The 23,743-nt window shown below is 36.9% G+C and overlaps 1 protein-coding gene across 1 annotated transcript; it reads left to right on the top strand.

Moving 5' to 3' along the window:
• The first annotated feature begins 11,601 nt into the window (after positions 1–11,601).
• LOC145785406 (serine/threonine-protein kinase RIO2-like) lies at positions 11,602–21,019 on the top strand. The gene is made up of 6 exons (XM_082597063.1): positions 11,602–11,857; positions 16,265–16,405; positions 18,280–18,496; positions 18,860–19,041; positions 20,047–20,163; positions 20,451–21,019. The coding sequence occupies exons 1-6, from the start codon at positions 11,622–11,624 to the stop codon at positions 20,974–20,976; spliced, it is 1,419 nt and encodes a 472-aa protein (XP_082453189.1). The 5' UTR covers positions 11,602–11,621; the 3' UTR covers positions 20,977–21,019.
• Positions 21,020–23,743: the final 2,724 nt, after the last annotated feature.

Below are 23,743 nucleotides of genomic sequence, written 5' to 3'. Positions count from 1 at the left end.
GTGCATAAGTCAGACATAAATACAAACTTGCATAGACGTTGACAAGTAAAAGTAGCCTACTTCGAAGAAAGTTAGAAACTCGTTGTGTCGAATAGCACGAAACCTGTGTGGCGAAATATTTGATGCCAGGCGTTAGAACTTTGATCAAAGCATTTTCCCGCAGTGTTCAAAATGTTTCTTTCCATAAAAATAGCGGCTTTTTTCATCTGTATTTCTGAACGTCTGGTCGGGAACTAGGCTGCTTACTACATGTGAAAAAAATTCATTGCAAGTATCCAACAGTCATTTTACCAGAGCAATATTGTTAATTAGCTCAAACGGCGAAATACAAACTGGCATAGACGTTGACAACTCAACGTAGCCTAGGTTATTTCATCTATAAAAGAAACCCGTTGTGTCGAATAGCACGAAACGTGTGTTGCGAAATGTTTGATGCCAGGCGTTGGAACTTCGATCAAAGCATTCTACCGCTGTGTTCAAAATGGCGGCGCTGACGCCTCGTGTGAAGCGTCGCTTTTAGACCTTGCTTTGAAGTACCTGGCGAAGGAAAGTTTACGTAAGTCAGCACTCTTACGCTTGCACCACGTGATGCTCCCCTCCCCCCGATTGTTCTCGACCTGACGATGTTTAGTCCTCTCTCATTTTTTTTCCTTTTTATTTTCAATTTTTTTTCGTTTTTTTTTCGCAAGGCACGGCGTTTGTCGAATAGTGATGGCGCATGTCGAGTGACCTCGTCACCGAAAAAGGCAAAAATCGCAGCCCTGCAGTCTCACCATCGCTCTCTCAGTTCTTCTTAAAATCGCCAATTCGTTTTCCCGTAAGCACCATGTCTCACTTCCGTACAGCATTGCAGATCTCACACAACTAGTATAAATTCTTCCTCTCATTTTCAACGGAAATCTTCTACCACATAACAACTCTCGACACTCTCTGAATTTCACCCAACCAAACCTTCCTCTTGCAGTCACTGCCGCTTCACAACCACCACTGGCATTCAATCTATCTTCTAGATAGCAAAAGGCATTTACTGATTCAACTTCATCATTCAGCTTTTCAACAGGACCAATCATTCCTTCCTCAATCTTCTTGCATCTTTCACATTCAAAACCATCTCCAGATCTGCATGTCACTCTCTTCATCTTTGCACATCTTCCATGCACCCATTTCTTGCATTTCGTACATGTAACAGAATTTGCCATCACTCTTCTTCCGCAGACGCCACATGGGTCAATTTTGCTCATTGTGATTTCCCCTTCCGTTCCGCTTATTACGACCTTTGTCTTTTTGATGTTCACACGCATACCTTTACATTCAAACGACTCCTTCCACTTCTCAAATTTCCCTCTCAGATCTTCCATTGTGTCACTCAACAAAACCAAATCATCGGCGTACAGTATCTCCATTAATGAATCTTCTCTTACACATTCGGTAATCACATCAATCACAATGGCAAAGATTAGAGGAGAGAGGACAGAACCCTGGTGTACACCGACCTTCACCGAAAACTCATCTGAGAGGGCAGATCCAACGCGAACTCTCGTCCTTGCACCGTCGTAAAGACCCATTACGGCTTGAACGAGAGCTTCTGGCATTACTTTTAATTACTACGTCACTATAATTATAAGCACGGCGGTTACCTCAGTGGTTTGATTCTGGATCAAAAGGTTGAAGATTGGATAGGCTACCCATTGCCGCTGTTGCGATTCTATTCATGCATAACTTACAAAAAGTTTTGTCCCTTTAAAGTATATTATGTTCGATTTTTCGTCATGTTGATGAAAACAGTTTGTGCTGCATGGGATGGGGCAGCGCCAATCAAGAAAAAAAAATTATCGTTATCGGACATTATCGGCGATAATTTAATCGTTATCGCTTAACTTTTTTTTTAATTTATTGTTTATCCCAGGGGTTCCCAAACTTTCTGTTCATCGGTACCCTTTGGTCAATTTATACATTCGCTCGTGTACCCCCAAAATTTTCTCATATTTTTGGCTTTAGAAAGTTTAGATATTGCAACAAATTAACAGTAGAGCTGCATTAGAAGACTGCATACATGATATTTTTGTACCAATCAAAGCACACAAAGTTATTCATAACAATGTAATCCAAGGTTAAACAAACACTACTCTCAATCAAACAAACAATACATCGGCTGAATAAGCCCAGCAATCCTAGCTAATGTGATGGATGAGCCTGCTTTTTAGCAACAAGCTCATTAATACGAGGTGAAACATTAGCAACAGCACAACCAAGATCATGTTCAGGTGTTTTGAGCTGTGATCTGTTTTTTGATTTGATTCCAAGCAGCACTGAAAATGTTGACTCACACAACCATGTTAATGGAAACAACAACAATGCATGAATAGCAGGTTCCGCAATCTTTTTGTACGACTTGCACATCGTAAACCAAATATCACTTAAATTTCTCTCAGAGTACACATCGCGTGCAAAGCCATCATGTTGGGGTGAAAATATGACTTACTAAGGAGTTCTTAATCTCAGGTCTTCAAATTATTAACATCATCAGGTGATAAAAAATATTTTAAGGCAGATTAGAAGTTATGGAAAGAATATCCTTATAGGCTACTTATAATAATAATAATAATAACAATATTTATATACTTAATCTAATGTACCCCTGGAAAAGTCGAAATGTACCCCTGGGGGTACATGTACCCCAGTTTGGGAACTTTATCGTTATCGCTTTAGGCATTTTTCGTTTATCGATTATCGTTATCGCTTAACTGAAAAATGAGTTATCGCGCCCAACACTGATTATAAGGCAAATGATCAAAGGGTTGGTTATAATTATTATAATCTATGACTTGTCCCAAAAAACTTAATAAATACTGTATTTAATCATCTTGAACAGCAATAAATACTGCATTTTAATCATTTTATTTCGGTTAATCAATCAATCACTGGTTTATTTTTTTCTCAAATTATCACGACAAATACATTGGTACAATACATAGAAGTGAGAGAGGAAGGAAGCGAAAGACCTTATGAGGTCACCAAGTCAGCTTCCACCCCGGCGGCAGTACCGTATTTTACAAAAAAATACTACCAATGAAAATTATACTGAAAACACTTAAAGAAAATAATGAAACGTTGAATAAGGTTACAATCGCAATGTGGGGGTTAGTAAATGCAAGCCAAAACATGAGAAGATTGTATATGAACATAACATAAAAAAACAAAAACAGAGAAATCAAACAAAACACAAATTAGATCCCAAAAGTTGTCAGACATGTCAGATCAATTCCACTGAAAAATACACAACAGAGTTGCATTTAGCAAGAGTAAGAACCGACCAAGTGCGTTTGATATTGCTTTTTGAATGAAAAGGGAGACAAACATTTAATTTCTGAAGGAACCTTACCCCATGCTTGGGGTCCCAAGTACTGTAGCATTTTTTTCCCGGAGTTATTATTAGTTCTGGGTAAGAAATATTGGGATTTTATCTTGTGGCGAGTATTATGTTGATGGATATTATTTAAATCATTAAAATAAGCACTAAAACAATCAGGTAGAAGTCCATTTTTATATTTGTGCATGAAATTGGCATACTCAATTTCAATTAAGTCATTAAGCTTGGGAACATCAAATTTAACATATAATAAATTTACAGAGGCATGTCTGGGGTAAAATAAACATGCTCTAAGAGCTTTATTTTGAATAATTTCTATGGGATGTAAAGTAGATTTATCAGCCCTACCCCAATTTATTAGTGAATGTTGTAAATGAGATTGAAAAAAAGCAAAATAAACAACACGCAATGTACAAAGTGGTACAAAATGTCTGAGCTTATATAAAATTCCACAAGTTTTATTTAGCTTTGTGCGAAGAAAAGTTAAATGTGATTTCCATGATAGCTTGTTGCCAAGGGTAACACCAAGATATTTAATTGAATCTACTTGTTGAATAGGATTTCCATTAATATTGGATTTTCCATTATTTTTCCATATGATAATTGAAAGGATTTGGCTTTGAAAGGATTTTTACATATTATCATGCATGCAGTTTTTGAATAGTTAATTGACAGCTTATTTTGTCTCATCCAAATATCGACAAATTTCATTTCTTTATTTACTCTTTTTTGAAGGCAAGTTAAGTCTTTATCTGTCATATGTAAATTGGTTGTTGTTTTAATAATGTTGTTTTAAAATTTGTTGCATTTGGTAAGTCATTCACATATAATAGAAAGAGTAATGGCCCTAAAACAGAGCCTTGAGGGACACCACATTTTACTTGTTCAAAGTCAGATGTATTTCCAAGTATTTTAGTACATTGTTGTCTATTAGATAAGTAGGAATTTAAAAGATTCAGAACTTTACCTCGAAGGCCATAATTGTAAAGTTTACTTAGTAAGATTTTATGATCTACAGCAGGCATGGCCAAATGGCGGATCGCGATCCGGTTCCGGATCTTTTCAACTTTTTTTGTGGATCTTTCAAGTTGGCTCTGAAAAAAACTTCAAAGTATTTATTTTAAAAATTGCTAATTTTTTTTTACTTTTTTTTTAAATAAACATCTTCATGAACTCGTAAAAATCGCTGTGAGTAACAGGAAACCACGTTTCGATAGTATTGTGAAATCAAAGCCCACTCATCATTTTTCTCTCTAATACCAGACCTGTTCATTACAGCACACTCATTTACTGATTTTTAATCAAATTATGTATATATCGTATCTTGACGCCTTGTTTTAGATGTACCCAAATAATTCCATGTTTTTTGTATGATACAAAAGGAAAAATGCACATCTTCAGCCAGTGGCGTAGCCAAGGGGGGGTTTTGGGGGTTACAAACCCCCCCCTTTGGCACGCGTGTGACGTCACGAATCACGATATTGAGAATGATGCTTTCAGTTTCTATGTCTCTAAAACAAAGTTTGCCTAATTTTAAACGAAACTGCATTAAATGAACGAGTTTTGCCAATACCTAACATTCGAATATCTCAGCCAGGAATTAGCAACAAGAAAACATAGAGACTTAGCTTTATTACCGAAAAATGTCCAAGAAAACATGATCTTATCCTTTTGCTATGCCACCGGACAGCACTATGTTACAGGAATATTTATACCCACATTTTTGTTGAAAATGCTCTCAGAATGCACCGAATTCAAAGTAATTTTTAAAAATTTTCTGGGGGAGGCCCCCCAGACCCCCCGCCGCTGGGTGTCGTCTTCAGCTCATTGTGGATCACTAAGTTCTCAAATTTGCCGGTAGTGGATCATGGCCAAAATTATTTGGCCATCCCTGATCTACAGTATCAAAGGCTTTGCTTAAATCCAGAAAAATTGAGCATGTAAATTCCTTTTGATTCATGGCAGATAACAGTTCATCATATATTCTTGTTGTGGCTAGTGAAGTGGAGTCATTACTTTTAAAGCCATGCTGGCATGTAGATAAAATGTTATGTTTGTTGAGAAATTTATTAATTCTTTGATATAGAATTTTTTCAAAGATTTTAGAGAATGTCGACAGTAAAGAAATTGGTCGAAAATCAGTTAAGGCTTTGGGATGAGGATGTTTTGGTACTGGAGTGATTTGTGATAGTTTTAGACAATCTGGATAAACTTCTTGAGCAATGCATTTGTTGAATAGTTTGACCAGGACAGGAGTAACGACACATTTAGCTAATTTAACAATTTTAGTGGAGACACCATCCAAACCAGGAGCTGTTTTTGTTTTCATGCCATTGATACAATCAGAGATTTCGCTTTCAATAATATCTTCAAAGGTAAATGATTTTAATTGACTTTTTATATCACTACGTGGATGTACTGATGGTATTTTAGCTGCCATTTTTGTTCCTATTTCAGTGAAATGTTTGTTGATTAGATTTGTAAAATTTATAGAATCAGTTTCATACTTTGTGTCATCAATGATTATATGTTGAGGTAAATTATTTTTTGAGGAAGAGTTTTTGTATGTAGTTAGATCATTAATCACTTTCCACATTTTTCCAGAATCATTTTTGTTAACGTTAAACAGATTGTAGTAATATTGTTTTTTTGCAATTCTTTTTAAGTGTGACAGTTTATTAGAGTATGCTTTGTAGGAAAGAATCTGTTTAGAATCATCATGCCTGTAACACAATCTGAAAAGTTTATTTTTTGTTTTAATTGATTTGTAAATGCCTTTAGTTATCCAGGGTTTAAGTGTTAGTTTTTTTTCACGCCTAGATAATTGTCTTAGAGGTGCATGTTTGTTGATCATAAGTTGTAGGTGAGAAATAAATTGGTAAAAGTTACTGTTTACATCAACATCAGTTAGCGGTATGTTGTTTTCAATATTTTGCATACCATCTTGCAATTCTAGCAAAAAATCTTCAAGAACAAAATTGTTTCATGACCTTTTGTATTGAGTATGTACATTAGAGAAGCGTACAGTAGAATTCTTTATGATTGCAAAAACAGGTAAATGGTCAGATATGTCATATTTACAAATTCCACTAGAAATGTTTTGTTTGCAATTGTTTGAGTATATATGGTCAAGAAGAGAAGGAGTGTTGTTAACAAGAAATCTGGTTGCATTTTGGATGAGACAATTACACCCAAGTGAATTCAATGACTCTTTATAGATTGTTATATTGTTGTTTTTTAGAAGAAGATTGATGTTCATGTCACCACAAATTAAGTAGTCCTGTTTAGAGTTTTCTATGGCTGATATGGAATTACATAGTTTTTCTTGAAAGTGATTGAAGCTGTAGTTTGGATGGCGATACATGACACATATAACAAATGCTTTACCTGTTTTTTGAGGAATTTCTATCCACAAATCTTCACATTCTGGCAATTTAAGGTTGAGGTCAATACGCAATGCATATGGAATGTTCTTTTTTATGTAAAAGGCAACCCCACCAGCTTTCGTTGTTGAGTCACTATGAAGAAAGTTATAATCAGGGAGATGGAGATTGTCAACTGAGTTAGTACTTATTTTTGTTTCTGAAATGGCTATAATTGAGGGATTAAAGTTACTTTCAAGCGTGAACTCTTCGATACGATCTTTATTTTTGCCAAGGCTTCTGGTATTGAAATGAATGATTGATAGGTCTTGAAGTTTACAATTTCGAAAAATATTTTTCATTTTAGAGATTGATAAATAATCATCACCGTCATCATCAACAAAGCAGTTGTGCATTTCAAGTGGTACAGCAAATTCATCAGAAAAATTCTTGGGGCATATATTAACAAACGGAAGGCTTTCATTCAAACATGTTATACAAAAGTGAGGACTGGCAGATTTAGAAAGGCTTTGAAACTGCTGGACAGTCATACTTATGCAATTTAAATGAGACCACCTGTTGCATAAATCACAGCAGATGCAGTTTTGGTTTGTTTTACAGGCATTGTTACAATTTGAGGGTATTTGTAATTTCGAACCATTATTACAAAACATTAAATCTTAAACAAAATACAAATCCCACAAAATATGAAATTAGCTTAATTTTGACATGTCTGAGTGCTTGGATATTTTGACCCGTGGTGAGTTTCCATCTTTCCTCAAGAAAATTTCTCCATTGTTGGTCCAAACATATCGATAACGAAATTCTTGTTTTGCTTTTCGAGCTTTGGCAAACAAATCTTTCCTCTTGGGTGTGAGATTTTCGTTAATGAAGAGTCCTGACATTCCTGTTATGTTAAAGTTTTTGACCGTTGAAAATTTTGTTCGTTGTGAATAGATGTTGTTTCGTAGGCTACATTTCGATTGATGAAGCGTACAATAATCGGAGGCGGATGATCTGAGTATTTTGATTGAAGTCGATGTGCAGTGCTAATCGATTCATGGGCAACTTCGATTCCAATGAGCCTCAATAAATCTTGGATTACTGAAATTGGTTGTTCATTTGATCGGAATGGCCCGATTCGGTGAGTCCGATTCGGTGAGTCCGATTCGGTGAGTCCGATTCGGTGAGTTCCCTATTCGGTGAGAGCCTTTTTCGGTGAGAGCCCTATTCGGTGAGTTTTTTTTTTAAATTATTGCTCGCCGTAGCCTAATTATCATTGCCGTTATAGGGTTAGGGGTTTGGGTTTTTTGGGAGTTTTGTTTTTTTTGGGGGGTTTGGGTTTTTGGGGTTTGGGTTTTTGGGTTTTGGGGTTAGGGGTTTTAATTAGGCTACGGTACCCGATAATTTTCAATAAAAAATTCAATAATAAAATCACCGAATAGGGCTCTTACCGAAAAAGGCTCTCACCGAATCGGACTCACCGAATCGGACTCACCGAATAGTAGCAGACCCCATTTGATAGTACTGGAATTCCATGAAATTCCAAGTTTTGTCTTTTTCCATATTGGTCTAGCTCATCTAAAGATTCTTCTGTTTTTACCACTTGCTCCTCAAGTTTTTTGTTATTGATTTCCAGAGACTCTATCAAAGATTTGTTAAGTTGATTGTTCTTTTTGTCTTCCACTCCTTCTCGTTTAATTTTTTCAAATTCATCATTACTGAAAATTTGGCTTTGTTTAATTTCTTCAATTTCAGAATCCTGCTGTTTTAGTTTTTCCATGATTGTATCTAATTTGGTTTCAAATTTTCCGAGGTGGTTATTTAATGCCTTCGATACTGCTTCAGATATTTGCCTTTCCATTTGATTCATAAGTTGCTTGATATCGTCCTTTGTTGCAGTTTTTCCAGACATTTTTAAACTTAAACTTTTAAAAAATTTAACAAACTTAAACACTTAGTCACCTTGTATTCAAATAGTTAATCTTCGTTTCGGTTTATGTTGGTTTCGGTAAACCTTTATTTTACCAGGTCTCTGTTTCGCTGACATAACAGTGGTTTCAGCTAAACCTTTATACTGTAGTAACGTTTCATAAATGTAACTAATCGATAAATGTAAAAGATAAATGTAACTAATTTGCAGTAAATTTTTGGCTGTAGGGAAATGTTTAGGGAATTGATTGTTTTAGGTAAATATTTAGGGAAATTTAAATTTTACGAAATGAAATCAATTTTTTTTTATAAATTAGAATTTGGCTGGTAATTTTTGAAGAAAAAAGTTTTAAATTTAAGTTTTTCAATTTTATTTTGAAACACTGGAAATTCACATAAAATTTCATGCCAAGTCGCAGGAGTCAGTACTCAGCATACTCGAAAATTTAAATTGCCTTGCGCTGTTTCGCTACGGTACAAGGGCGTCTGCACATAGAGGCAAATGGGTTCAGCTGACCCCCCCCCCTGGAAAATTGTTGGATGAAAAAGCGAGAGAACATCCAAAAATAGGATATCTGAATAATTTATTTTGGGGATTACTGCAGAATGCTCAAATATTTTTAGGCTCACTGCAAATCTCAAATCACCACATATAGGCTACTGGTAAACTGCATGATTGAAACTAAGCTATTTGAACAATCGCTAATTTTCAAATTTGCTTTTGATATAATCACAACTCATAACTTTTTTCTGTGTATGGTTTTAAAGATTATAACCTCCCAAATACCATCGCGTAATTGAAATGTTTCTTTTTCTCTGTTCTTACCTTCCTTTACTATCTCTTCTTCGAACTACTAGCTGTCGGTCGCTGCGGAAACCACACAGTTATTACAAAACAAAGTTCATTATTACCCCAAATGTATATATTACACCTTATGCAAGGTTCACTTGAGCAGTGGCGGCTGGTGGTGGTTGTGAGCAGTGGGGCTGCAATAAATAGTTTGGGGGGGCAAAGCCCGCCGTTGAGTTCGCCATAGGCGAACGACTTTGTGGGGGAGCCCCCCCCCCAGAAAAATTTGAAAAAATACATTAAATTTGGAGCGTTCTGAGCATGTTTTCACCCCAAATTTTGCAAAATGCATTCAAACTGTGTTAAAAAGTTGACGTATTCCTAAGCTATAATTTAAAAAAACTAACAGTATTGCTTTGGAGATAAACTCTACTAGTATTGAGCTTAGTCTTGACTAGCCTAACCATTGCATACAAGGTTCAAGTGATTTTAAGATGCCCTAGGCTGGACGATGAAATTTGAGGATGCCCTAGGCTGCTGAAGAAATTATGATAGTTTTGGGTTGTGCTCTTGTTATGTGCTACAACAAAGTACCAGCAATGCACATGTATTGGTCGACCAAAAAATCTCTTGGCAACTCAGCTGTGAGTGATGGAATTTCTCGAAATCGGTTTCAAACAATTTTTGCCAAACTCTATTTTGCTAACCCCTAGAAGCCTAAGGATGCAACCGAAACTTATTATGTGGATGAAATTTTAGCTTGCCTCAAATCTGCATTTATGAAAGCAAGATCAGATAGTACGTATCAATTAGTTGACAAAGACATAATCAAACTCAAGGGGAGATCTTCATTGAAACAATAAATGCCCCTCAAACCAATCAAAAGAGGCATCAAACTTTGGACCAGATGTGATGCTCAAACCGGGTACGTTTATGATACCAACATATACTGTGGAAAAGAAACTGAGAAAGTTGAAGGGACACTTGGTGAACGAGTCGTACAAAAAATTGTTGAATCTGTTCGTAGTGAGGTTGTTCTAATTTTTGACAGGTTTTTACATCTACTCATTTATTGGATTCAATTGGATATCCTGCAGTTAAAACATCTAACAAAACCAGAAGAAATGTTGCAAAATTGAATGCAAAGTTTACTCAAAAAGGTGAAAATGAAATGGCTGTCTGTGAAGAAGGGCTTTTGTGTATTTGCTAGAAAGACACCAAAGACGTTTTGCTCATGTTCAACTGTCATGAGCCAGAAGAAACGATGATCACTAGAAAGCAAAAAGATGGATCAAAGCAAGAAATTCCATGTCCTGTTCCCATTGCCTTCTATAATAAATAACGAGAGGAGTCGATCATGCTGACCAGATGATTGGCCTCTACAACTTGGATAGAAGAAGTGGCAAATGGTGGCAAAAAGTATTTTCCCGTCTACTACTAACTTCTGCGTTCAATTCATACATGATTTTCTGTGAGATAAATCATTTCTGTGAGATTTTCTGTGAGATATTTTGTGTGTCTTGGAGAAAGCATGATTGATTTGGGAAGCAACAAGCTTTGAAAAAGAAAGAAAATGAAACAAATTTGAAATCGTTAAGAAAATGAACGCCATTGGTGTTGGAGAACATGTTCCACTGAAGCACAAAAGCAGAAGAAGGTGCATTAGATGCAATACAAGAAAAATTGAAGAACCAATTACTTGTGTCAGAAGTGCAATGCTCCTTTGTGCATGGACTGCTTTGCAGCGTATCATAGCTGAACTATGCATGCACCAGCTTGATGTGACAATTCTTTGATCATTTCATGATCGAAATTGGCATGTTTTACTCGCAGACAATTCTTGAACAAACTTATTTTTGTATTACACATTATATAATAACAATTTTTAATTGTACAATACCAATGGGACAAAATTATCCCGAGAATGAATACCATTGGGGCACATATGTCCCACTTCAAAAACAGAGTAAAAAAAATGGAGAATTACACAATCCATATAAAACGCTAATACAACATCTATTTGACTTGTTTTCAATAAAAATTAAACTTCTAAGTGCATTGTTTCAAAGCGGTATTGAAAGGGTTATTTGGAGCATATGTAATGAGGCTAGAAATATAAATATAATACTAATTTTCTTGGCAGGGTGGCAGTTGAGGTCTTTCAAAAATGGGTAAATTAGATGTTACGATGTTGCGTTACTTGTCAGCTGAAGACTTTCGTGTTCTCACTGCTGTAGAAATGGGAATGAAAAATCATGAGATTGTCCCTCTTGGGATTCTGGCATCCATAGCAAACTTAAAGCGTGGAGGAACATATAAATTAGTCCAGGAACTTTGTAAGCACCGGCTATTAGCTTGGGAGAAAAGCAAGCTAAACACTGGTTACAGACTAACAAATAGAGGGTGAGTGGACGAGTGGTCTGTCTCATCTAAAGTATTAGTACGGTATTGATTGTGCTTGAGCTATTATTTCAACTTTAACTGACAACTCTTTTGTATTTTGCGCTTTTGATTGTTGTTCACTTCAGTCTGCAACATGTTGGTTGGCTCTAAATAGCGGGTGCAACCTAGTTCGTACCCTGAACAGTTCGTACCCTGAAAAGATCGAGAGAAAAAATTAAAAAAAGCCGAAGTCGCTGATTGCAGTTTAATAGCACAAAGCCGAACTCGCTGATCGGAGCTTCCGCAAACAAACTCGAGGGTTAGGGTTAGCGGAAACTGCGGAAAAATGAAACAGCGGAAAAATATTTGCGAAAACTGCAATCAGCGAGGGTTAGAGCATAGATTACTCTATGGTTAGGGTAAAGGTTACCGGGAACTGCAGTTAACGGAAACTGCAAAACTACGAAAAAATGTTTGCGGAAACTGCGATCAGCGAGGGTTAGGGTAGATCATAGATTACTCCGGAATGGCCCGATTCGGTGAGTCCGATCCCTTAACGGGGGATTTTTTCAATTTTTTTTTTTAATTATCGGGTACTGTGGCCTAATTATCATTGCCGTTTTAGGGTTAGGGGTTAGGAGTTAGGGTTAGAGGTTAGGAACTCACCGAATCAGACTCACCGAATCGGACTCACTGAATAGTAGCAGACCCAGATTACTCTATGGTTAAGGTAAAGGTTAGCGGAAACTGCAGTTAGCGGAAATTGCGAAACAATGTTTGCGGAAACTGCGATCAGCGAGGATTAGGGTTAGAGCATAGATTACTCTATGGTTAGGGTAAGGGTTAGCGGAAACTACGGAAAAATGTTTGCAGAAACTGCGATCAGCGAAGGTTAAGGTTAGAGCATAGATTAGTCTATGGTTAGGGTTAGCGGAAACTGCAGAAAAATGTTTGTGGAAGCTGCGATGAGCGAGGGTTAGCGTTAGGATAGGGTTAGGGTTAGCGGAAACTGCGATCAGCGGCTTCGGCTTTGTGCTATCTTTTCAGGGGGGAAATTTTAAAATGTTTGCAGAAACTGCAATCAGCGACTTCCGCTTTTTTTAATGTTTTCTCTCGATCTTTTCAGAGTACAAACTGAGGGTACAAACTGTTCAGGGTACAAACTAGGTTGCATCCCTAAATAGCAGTGGTTCCCAACCAGGGTATCACAGTGTCCTGAGGTGCCATTTACATATATACAATGCTCTGGGAGCTATTTCCCACATATTTATTTTTTATTTGTCTTCAAATAGTTAGCTAGGATCATTGTTGTTGATAATACGTTCATGTATATATTTTATTATAAAAATGTTTAGTATCGGTATATCTCTATTGAATACATTACTTTATAATTTAGAAAAGCTTTTAGTGACCTAAAAGTTAAAAATTATGACTTTATCAATCTAAAAAATTGTTTGGTTGAGCAGTTTCATGTTTTTTAGTTTTTGCATTAAAATGAACACTGAACCAAACACAAGTGATTGATATAGCAAATGCTTCTGCTCTGCACTATAGCCCTAAATTGTGGGTTGTACTTAGAGATGTAAAAAAACGGTTTTTTTTGTTTTTAAAAAAACGAGCTCGTTTTTTTTGTTTTTTATCGTTTTTTTTGTTTTTTATTCGTTTTTTTTGTTTTTTTTACCTATTTTTTTATTAAATGTCACAATATGCAGCAATTAGGGTAAACTCATTGCAATAGCGTCTCTTTCAACAAAAAAATAGTCTCATAACTCGTATAACATCTTTCAAATGAGACAATATGTCTCTCAAGTCTCAACACACGAGCCATAAAGGTTTCTCATCGTCTCAAATAGTAACACAGTGTCCTATGGTTGGCACATCTCCAGTATTGTCTGTAATTTGGTTCAGCCAGTTGTTAAATGCAGTACCACATTCCTGTACAGTTTCGAAGCCACCTGGGATTTTGGTTAATGGGCATGTTACGTTAAGACCAGGTGGTCAGGGTCCTGTTTCTCTACTTCACAAAGGCACTTTTCACCAGCACACCACACCATTACCAGTACAACGTCAAGAGATTGTTCCAGTTGATGTGCATTTGGTGCAAACGTGATGAAAATCACACAAGCGGTTCTCGAGTTATAAGTGAAATAACCTTAGCCACTAAGTGGCTTTATAGATAAGGAGCAATAGAAAAATGGCCATATCTCAAGAACCGCTCAACATATTTACATAAGTTTTAGCTCTACCCCCATGTTTTATGGGGTGGGCTATCTGTTTATGAATATTAAAACAAGTTTTGGCTACTACTTTTTGAGCTAAAAAGAAATTAACCTCTTGTCGTTACGCACCAATAAAACCATAGTGCGTAAATTAAAAAAAATAATAATTGGGTAGAAGAAAGATTGATGACAAGTTTGGCAAAAGCAGTGTAGTGCTAAAGTCCCAACTTTTAGCCCAAATCACATTTAAATGTAGTGAAAGATGGAAACGTTTTGATGTTTTTTTATTTTCCCTGAAGAAATTCAATAATCCTTTGTGACGTCATAGCCATGTTTGTTTTCCCTTAATCACACCATTGTGCTGTCATAGACATGTTTAAAAGAAGTATGGTTATTGGTTGCACTTAATCCATCCAATTTGAACTAGTTTGCAGAACTGAGACTTTAGCACTTTTTTTGTTTTTGCCTAACTTTTCGTCAATCTTTCCTCTGCCCAATAAAAAAAATTAAAGTTTGCATCATGGTTTTATTGGTGCGTAACGACAAGAGGTCAATTTCTTTTTATCTCAAAAAACAGTAGGCCTAGTTCTCAAATAAAATAAGTTTTCATCTTTGATGTTTGTTTTGTATCTTTATCCTGCATTGTGGGAATATGGGTAAAACTTTATTCTTGTCAGGAAAAGCATTATAAAGCATTTATTCACTATGTGAACACTGAGCACTGAGCAGTGCTGAAAAACTCCACTTTAAAGGAAAAACTTCTTCATTCAAGGTTGGTAGAATGGTAGTTACTAGCAATAGTCAACATGGGTGGTGGGCATTTGAAAGGAACATTAACCTAAACCTTTTCTGACAAATGCATTAACTTTTGACAGCTAAAAATATCAGTGATAAGGTCTCTTGCATTATATGTCCCGAATAATCTGCAAGAAGCATCAATGACGAAGTGTCCAATCCAAGATCTTACAACACACGAAAAAAATACTTCTGTTTCAACATTTATAAAGCATATACATCGTTGGCAAGCTATCAGTTACAAAACATGTTTAAACAAGCTATTGGCAATAGCTTGCATTAGTAAATTATCACGTCCACAAACAAGGTAAATGTGTGTACTGAATACTGCCACCTTGTTTTGTCAAAATTTCGTCAACCCATTGAGTGTGTACAAGAATAACCAGTACCACAGTATACTAACATCATAGGCTAACTTCCATAAAAGGAAAAAGAAATTAACTCATCTACATTATGTCATGTATCAAATTTCATTAATTCAATGTTTGTCAGGTCTACTGCCACAAACATGCCAGAGAATGAAGAAGAAGGCGAAACAACATAGGTCCTCATAGGACTATGCAAGAACATATGCTGCCAAACACAAACACTTAGGAATTTCAGCACACCAATAAAACTATTTTTAGTAATTTAATGTTTTTCAAGAGCACTATAATGAAACTAAGCTGTAAATTGCAAAAAAATTGCAACTTTTCCAGAAAAATATGAAAAAAAACAAAAAAAAAACAAAAAACGAGTGTTTTTTTTGGCTCAAGTTTTTTTTGAAAAAAAACACGTTTTTTTTAAAAAAAAACGGTTCGTTTTTTTTGCATTTACATCTCTAGTTGTACTGCACTAAATTTTCAAACAAAATTTTGTACGGTACCTTTCTTGTCGCAAGTGAGCTGTATGAAACCAACGTAGTTTGTTTTGATGCAAAATTCTTGTTTGTTTTAGATCGAATTTAAAATTAAAACAAATTATTTTCTCATTATTCATTTTATTCAAGCCTTCAGAATGAACACGTTTACTGACAAAAAGTATAAAAAAACAAGTGATTACCACCCATTTCTTTTTAAATTACACTTTTTGTGGAGAATTTTGTTTTGACTAAAATAGATTTCAAACAATCCCCAATCACAACTGTTTGATCCAACTGGAAGTTTGTTTGTGATATTTGACCATTGCCTCCCAATTGTTAGTTGTGACATGATCAATCTGTATTACAAAAATTAATAAAATTGCAAATTATAACAAGAAAGTAGTTAATTTTTTTACTTTACTACAAAAGAAACATTTTGACTGAAAGCATTCATTTTTAAAGCTCAAACGATGACGATTAGTGCTAAACTGTGAAAACTTTCCTGTTTTCCACAGTTGTTTTGAGTACTTGTGTTACAATTGTAATCTTAAAAACAATAATTGCCGATTCCAGATACGACTACTTGGCACTGAAGGTCATGTGCCATCGTGGTTCAGTTCTTTCAATTGGGAACCAGATTGGAGTGGGCAAAGAGAGTGATATAATTATTGTTGGTGGAAATGATGGGCAACAAATGGCTTTAAAAATTCATCGGTAAGTATTTGACGTTCTATTCAAAATTAAAATTCTTAGAAATCGTTTTATATTATATAGTCAAGTCAACTTGTTTTTTTCTAGTCAGTTTCCAAAACGTCTATTCAATTTGCCATCGACAACCGTTGCTCTTCTAATCTATAGAGTTGTTTTGTCAGTATCATTGCAAGACGTAGTTTACACCAACCGTGATTATTAAACTGTATAATTATGTTGGGTCTGCTACTATTCGGTGAGTCCGATTCGGAGAGTCCGATTTGGTGAGATCCCTATTCGGTAAAAGCCTTTTTCGGAGCAACAGTTCCCTATTCGGCAATTTTTTGAATTTTTTTTTGAAAATTATCGGGTACCGTATCCTAACTATCATAGCCGTTTTTACATCGTTTTAACGTCGCTAAACGTTGAAATCGTGCAGAAAATAAAAATAAAATGTTTGAACAATTAAATGAAAATTCGTCTTGTCAGTTCAGTTGAGTTGTTTTATTTGTGACCATCATATCAAAAACAATACACGTCAACATAGCAAAGGTAGAAGCGACAAAACGCGAACGTTAAAACGTGCTTGAATTCGTCATGTCAGTTCAGCTCAGTTGTTTTTATTTGTGACCATCATATCAAAAACAATACACTTCAACAGAGAAGCGACAAAACGCAAACGTTAATTAAAACATGCTTGTGACCGAAGTAAGTTATTGAGTTGAAAGAAATTTGGCACGGTCGCAACACATTCAGAAAAATTTAAGATATGAAGGGAAAATAAAAAAAAAAAGAAAATGTTACAAACAAAAAAAAATCGTGTTTATGTCTATAAGTTAGTACTTTTGAATAGTTAAAATGATTAGTTTGGATCAACAAATGTGTGGCCTACAGCTTGGATTGAAAGGAAATTATCGGGTACCGTAGCCTAGTTATCGTTATCCCAACCAGCAAAAATTTGTTCCAAGAACCCAGTTATCCTAACAGTTCCTTTTTACATTGTAGTAACAGATAACCAAATGTGTGACCTATCGTTTTAACGTCGCGTTTTGTCGCTTTTATCTTTGCTATGTTGACGTGTATTGCGCGTTTTGTTGCTTCTACCTTTGCTATGTTGACGTGTATTGTTTTTGATATGATGGTCACAAATAAAAACAACTCAACTGAACTGACATGACGAATTTGCATTTAATAGTTCAAACATTTTATTTTTATTTTTTTCTGCACGATTTCAACGTTTAGCGATGTAAAAACGGCAGTGATAATTAGGCTACGGTACCCGATAATTTAAAAACAAAATTCAAAAAGTCGCCGAATAGGGAACTGTTGCTCCGAAAAAGGCTCTCACCGAATAGGGAACACACCAAATAGGACTCCCCGAATCGGACTCACCGAAACGGGCTATTCCGAATTATGTTTGTATGATAATAGTTTTCATAGAGTTTTGTATCGTTTATGACTTTGGATTATTGATGAGCTTAAACTCCTTAAGTATTGTTTGTTTATTGCCAAGCCTTGGTTATTATTGTTTATCATTAGGTAATATATAACATATTTCGTTGGTTCAAGCACAAACTATTGTGCACTGTAATGTCATTGGGCCAGGATTTTGTTGTAATCACGATGAAAGTAATTTTACCTGCCGCATGGGAGTTGTCCGTCATTGATCCACATTATATTCTTAGAGAATTCTTGTGTTGTACTGAACTCATCCTTCTATTGTTACGACCGTACCATATTTTAAGCTGATTGTTCTGCTTTGGTATTATGCACGTTATAATGTCCGCGTTTTGTCGCTTTTACCTTTTTCTAGACCTCTGCTATGTTTGGCATATACGTGTTTTTTTCGTTGTGATGGTCAGAAATAAAAACAAACTGAACTTCTAATGATGTTCCAGGTTAGGTCGAACATCATTTCGTCAATTAAAGAATAAGCGGGACTACCATGCTCACAGGAGAACAGTGTCATGGATATACCTGTCTCGTATTGCTGCCACCAAGGAATATGCCTATATGGAAACTTTGTACAAACGAGGATTCCCAGTACCCAAGCCCATCGATCACAACAGGCATTGCGTGCTGATGGAGCTCTTGCATGCATATCCTTTGCACCAGGTGGGGCCACAACTTCTCATGCACCTGAAACATTTCATTTCCTGTGCTGTTACAGAGGAACATATTTATCTTTCCGACCGACAGTGTTTTCCTGGCAATAATCACAAACTGAAAGCGTGATTGAAGGAAGTATTTGTTGCATTCTGTGTTGTGCCTCTATCGCCACTGACATAGGATGATGCAGACGCAAATAAAATTACTCGATACATCACAGCAGAGTCTGCCATAGTTAGCCAAAAGTATTTTTGTCACTTTAATTATCGTGAAAAGCGTTTGATAATAAATACAGTAGTATAATATCTTTCTGAGATAAGGGCGTGAACTTTAATGACACATTCATTTATGAAATGTTTCTCACAAAAGGTGCACGAATTACGAAACCCTGCTCCAGTCTACGATGAGCTGATAGATCTCATTGTCAAACTCGCCAATCACGGACTCGTCCATGGAGATTTCAATGAATTTAATTTGATGGTGGATGAAAACGATCACGTGACTATGATAGATTTTCCTCAAATGTTATCGACCTCCCACAGGCACGCCAGGTAAGCGCTGTCCTGGCAGTGGTTTCTTGTATCTTTGTTGATTCTGAAAATTAGCTGACACTTATTTCAGCACTGGATTTGAAGGGTAGAAATTTTTTACGTCCCTCTCATAAACTAAGAAACTTCTGCAGTATTCCGAAGTAAACACATTTCTCACTAACTGACCTATTTCAGTGTATGATTGTGGAGTATGGTTCAATATTTGACGTTGCTGCGCTAGGATTCGTTAAGTTGTCCTTGGTCTGAGCGAGCCTCATGAAATTATATTTTGACGCTTTGCTTTCTATTGGAATGCTGCCAACGTCAAGCTCAACATACCACCTTCCAGTTCATGAGGCTCAACCGGGGACTTACGCACAAATTAACGAGATGCATTTACTCACGCAGTAAATATGGTTTGGTGAATTTAAAGATCTAATTTCAAAATATGTTGTAAGAGGGAAAATATTTTAAAAGATGAGCGGCCAACAAGGCTGATAGCGTCAAATAAGTTGCATTATAAACTTGCTCTCTGAGTCTACCTATGGCATGGCACCGGTGCGGCGCTGTCTGAGCTCGAGACAGCAACTCTAATTTCTCATACAAGTTAAATCTCAAGTTTCGCTATATTTTCCAAAACTGCAACATCCAGAAAATTCCAGTTTTTCAATTGTGTTTACTAATGTATCACCATTCATTGCCGCTCCGTTGATCTGACTAACTCCGCTTAAGCATGTGGCTAGTTGTATTTTGCCCAGACTTTGACATCCTCATGACAGAGAATAGATATAAGATGAAAACAATTGTTCGATAACAGCATCACGTAGTAAGCATTATGACCAACCTCACTGACCGAACTATATGCGATGATTTGTATAAAACACTGTCGAAGTTTCGGAGCCTCCAGAAGCTCCAGGAGATGTTTCAATCCGATGGCAGGTGACGTCATCACAAAAAACAATGATGGTTTGTCGATTTGTGATGTCCACCCGCCACATTATGATCGCAGATATCTTTACTTTTTAGGGAATACTTCGAACGCGATATAAAATGTGTCCGAGAATTCTTTTTGAAACGTTTTGGGTTTGAAAGCGAGGAGCCCCCTCCATGCTTTGACGAGCTAAACCTGGGCGAGGAAAAGAGGTTAGTCGCTTTGTGTAGCGTTGATAGATAACATGCAGCATTCATAGATAAAAATTAGAGTTAAGGTTGTAAGTGATTCTGGCCAATGCTTAACCTCGGTTGATCACTGACGCTAGCCGGTGACGTGATTCGCCTTGTTTCTTTTTTCAATACTCGTGTGTCAACTTCCTCCACTTTAACTGACAAAGCACCCATGCTGCTCACTGGCTGCAGGCTAGTACGCGTTGAAGATTATTCAAGGAGGATTTGTTTTGGCATCGCAGTTGTGAGATCTCGTTGCATTGCAGGGAGATTGAGTTGCAAGATGTCAATGATGCTGAGTTGGAAGAGTTCAACAACTTGCAGATGTGGAAGACACAAGAGGAGACAAGACTAACTTCAGACGAATCCGATGAAGAGGAAACTCTCCCTGACCACGATGAAAGCTTTTCTGCTGAAACCAAGACAGACTGCTTGGAGGTTGAAACGAAAACCTTCATAGAATCTGATGAAAAGTCCATTGCCATTGAAGATGAGCGGGTTGCTGACCAATTGGAAGGATTATCTATTTCCAATTCACAGTTTCGACCTTTCCGTGATGAGGAGAACCGGAAGTCCATCCCGAGCCACTGTGCGAGAGGAAGCGGCACTTCTGTTGCCAGTAGCAGCGTGCCGGATGATGTCATAAAGCAAAGAGTTAAACGCGCAATGACGAAGCAGCAAAAAGCTTTCAATCACCGGAGGCTGAAGCGCGGTGAAGCTTCACTGGTGAACAAACAACGACGAGAATTGAAACTGGACATCATGTCTGCTCGCGACTGCGATTTCTTTTAGTTTGTTTTTGTTCTTGCAATAAATTACTTGCGTTCATCTGCAATTACGAGAGGTTCGTCGCGTATCAGTTGAATTTGTATTAGTCTATAATGTTTACTCTGATAGCTCAATTGGTTTAAACGTCTGACTGTATGAACAAAAAAGCTTCAAGGTCAAGCGGCGCTGGCTCGGAATTGAATAACACATTTCAAGGATAGGTCTTTATTCAGCGGCATCTAGTCGATAGAATTTCAAAAACAGCAACGACAGGCAAGCACTTCACTGTTAGTTTGCGGTACCGGTAATCGAGAATCCTGGTCTCATGCTGGCAAAATCATGTTTGTTTTTTTCCATTCTTGCAAATTTTCTCGCTCACACCATTCCAATTTATTAACGAAGTTGACGGCTTCAGCATTACATTTATTTGTATCAGACAAGAATGCCTATATTCAAATCACACAAAAATCAAAGGCATATGCTACAGTAGTATACACGAAGCTGCGGCCCAGAAGTAACTGAATGAAATTGCAAGCTCATTTTGGTCAAAAGAGTAGAAATTTCATCATCATCGGCCATGCCTGAATAATGCGTCGGCTACCGTGAGTCTCTACAACGATCGATTGTCCATAGTTCTAATTAGGTTTTCAAAATTTTGGTTTGTCCATGTAAGATTTTTGAAGGTTTCCAAACGTGGACGCCCTCGGTGCCTCTGACCAGGAAGTCGCCCCATCATTGCCGAGTGTTCAATTCCGCGTTTGCGGTGGACATGCCCGATAAATGTCATTTGCCTTTTTTTGATCGTTGTGATGAGGACGCCAGGGGTGCACCCAGAGCGTCTCCACACTTCTTCGTTAGTGATCTTATTCTTATCCATCCAGTTAATTCCCATCATTCTTCGAATGAACCAAATTTCAGCACTGTTGATCTTCTTTATCTTCGGGCACACAGTCCAGGATTCACAGCCATATAGCAGAAGTGACCAAATGTACACATGTAAAATTCTTATTCTGGTGTTTAGAGAGATTGAGTTAGATTTCAGTATTTTGGCCATTTTGATGAACGCTTGTTTGGATTGTGCAATTCGTGATTTTACATCGCTCCAGCATCGACCATTCGAAGTGACTACAGAACCCAGATAGTTGAAACTATTTACTTGTGAGACTGTTGTATTCTGTATTTTGATTGTGCATACTGGAGTTATTTCCTTTGATGAGATAGTCATGCAGAAGGTTTTCGTTGCATTCAAATTAAGTCCAAGGTTTTCGCTTTGCTTAATGACTATGTCGAGTAAGTTTTGTAGACTGGAGTTTGATGTGGCGATTAGTAGGCTACCGTGTCGTCTGCGTATCTTATGTTATTAAAGTGTTGTCCGCCTACAGAGACGCCTTCTTCTTCATCTAGATGTCGCAAGATCATTTCGCCGTAGAGTGAGAAAAGGTCAGGTGAGACTACGCACTCCTGTCTAACACCTCTCCGAATTTGTGTCCACTTGCTCAAATCGCCTTCTATCCGGACTGCTGCTGATTGATCCCAGTAGAGATTTCTGAGAAGTCGGAGGTCTTTACCGTCTGTGTCTAAGCTGTCAAGCATCTCTATAAGTGGCTCATGTCTAACACGGTCGAAAGCTTTGCTGTAGTCCATAAAGCAGAGGTACAGGTCTTCCCTGTGTTCTATCGACCTCTCAGCAAGTGTCCTGATTAGGAATGTGGCGTTTCCAGTTCCTTTGTCATTCACAAATCCACATTGCACATCACAGAAAGTTTTACGTATCATTAAAAAAGTAAGAAAATTACGCAATACTCAGAAGTGAGCGCAATCAAAGTAACCTATTTCAGGGTAATGAGTCAGAAAAATTGCATGAGGAGAGGTTCAATATTTGACTTAGCGGCGCCAAAAGTGCGGGCAGCATTCGTGGTGAGTTCTATATTTAATATTGTTTTCATAGTTGCGACCCCGTCTGCGCTCTAGTTAGAATATGCAATTTTAAAGCTTAAACCGAATTTCAAAGAAAACATAAAAATTAATCCGACCGCCAAGACTCGCGAAATCTAATTTTTTTATTTCACTGACTTTTTCGAAGACTCAAGTATTGCATTTCAAAAACATACTAATATAAGCTAAGTTTTAAGACAAAAACTGGTTGGTTTTATTTATTATTTTGTACTGTATTCAAGTTTAAGTAACGATTGCACAACTTGCCCCGAATTATTTTCTGGGGCAAGTTGTGCAGCACCATGGGGCAAGCTGTGTAGCACCATGGGGTAAGTTGAGCAACACTAGGGGCAAGTTTGTAACATGTACCATGTTTTTAACTAACAAATTTATATTTCAACATTTAACCGAAAATTATCAGTATTGCAAAATGCATTTCAATGCTGCAAATTCAAAACCTAACGTTCTCATAGAACGTAAGTCAAGCTTCCTGTTAACAAACGCCACTCACACAGAATCTAGCTCAACACATCTGTATTTCTAAAGCGACATAACTATGAAACCGGTATAGCTTTTCCCTTGATTCTTACGATAGCTGTTATTGATGAAAAGGCTCTACCGGTATATTATGAAGTAAGCGGGGAATGGAAAAGGACATTCATTCGAAATTAGACTGGCAAAACGAACGGACCGATTTTTAGAACGAGAAGGTTAAATTCACGCCGGGAGAATGTCACTCATCCGACACCCGTCTCAATAAACTAGATTAGTTAGTCAATTTTCTCAACTCCCCGAATACTAAAACTTGTAATATTGATAAACAATAAAATGTATGATTCTATTTAATTCGTTTGCT

Source organism: Aplidium turbinatum, chromosome 16 (genome assembly GCF_918807975.1).
Source record: "Aplidium turbinatum chromosome 16, kaAplTurb1.1, whole genome shotgun sequence".
NCBI classification, from domain to species: domain Eukaryota; kingdom Metazoa; phylum Chordata; class Ascidiacea; order Aplousobranchia; family Polyclinidae; genus Aplidium; species Aplidium turbinatum.
Note: the sequence above shows the minus strand (reverse complement) of the source record. Positions and strands in the feature narration are given on the sequence as shown.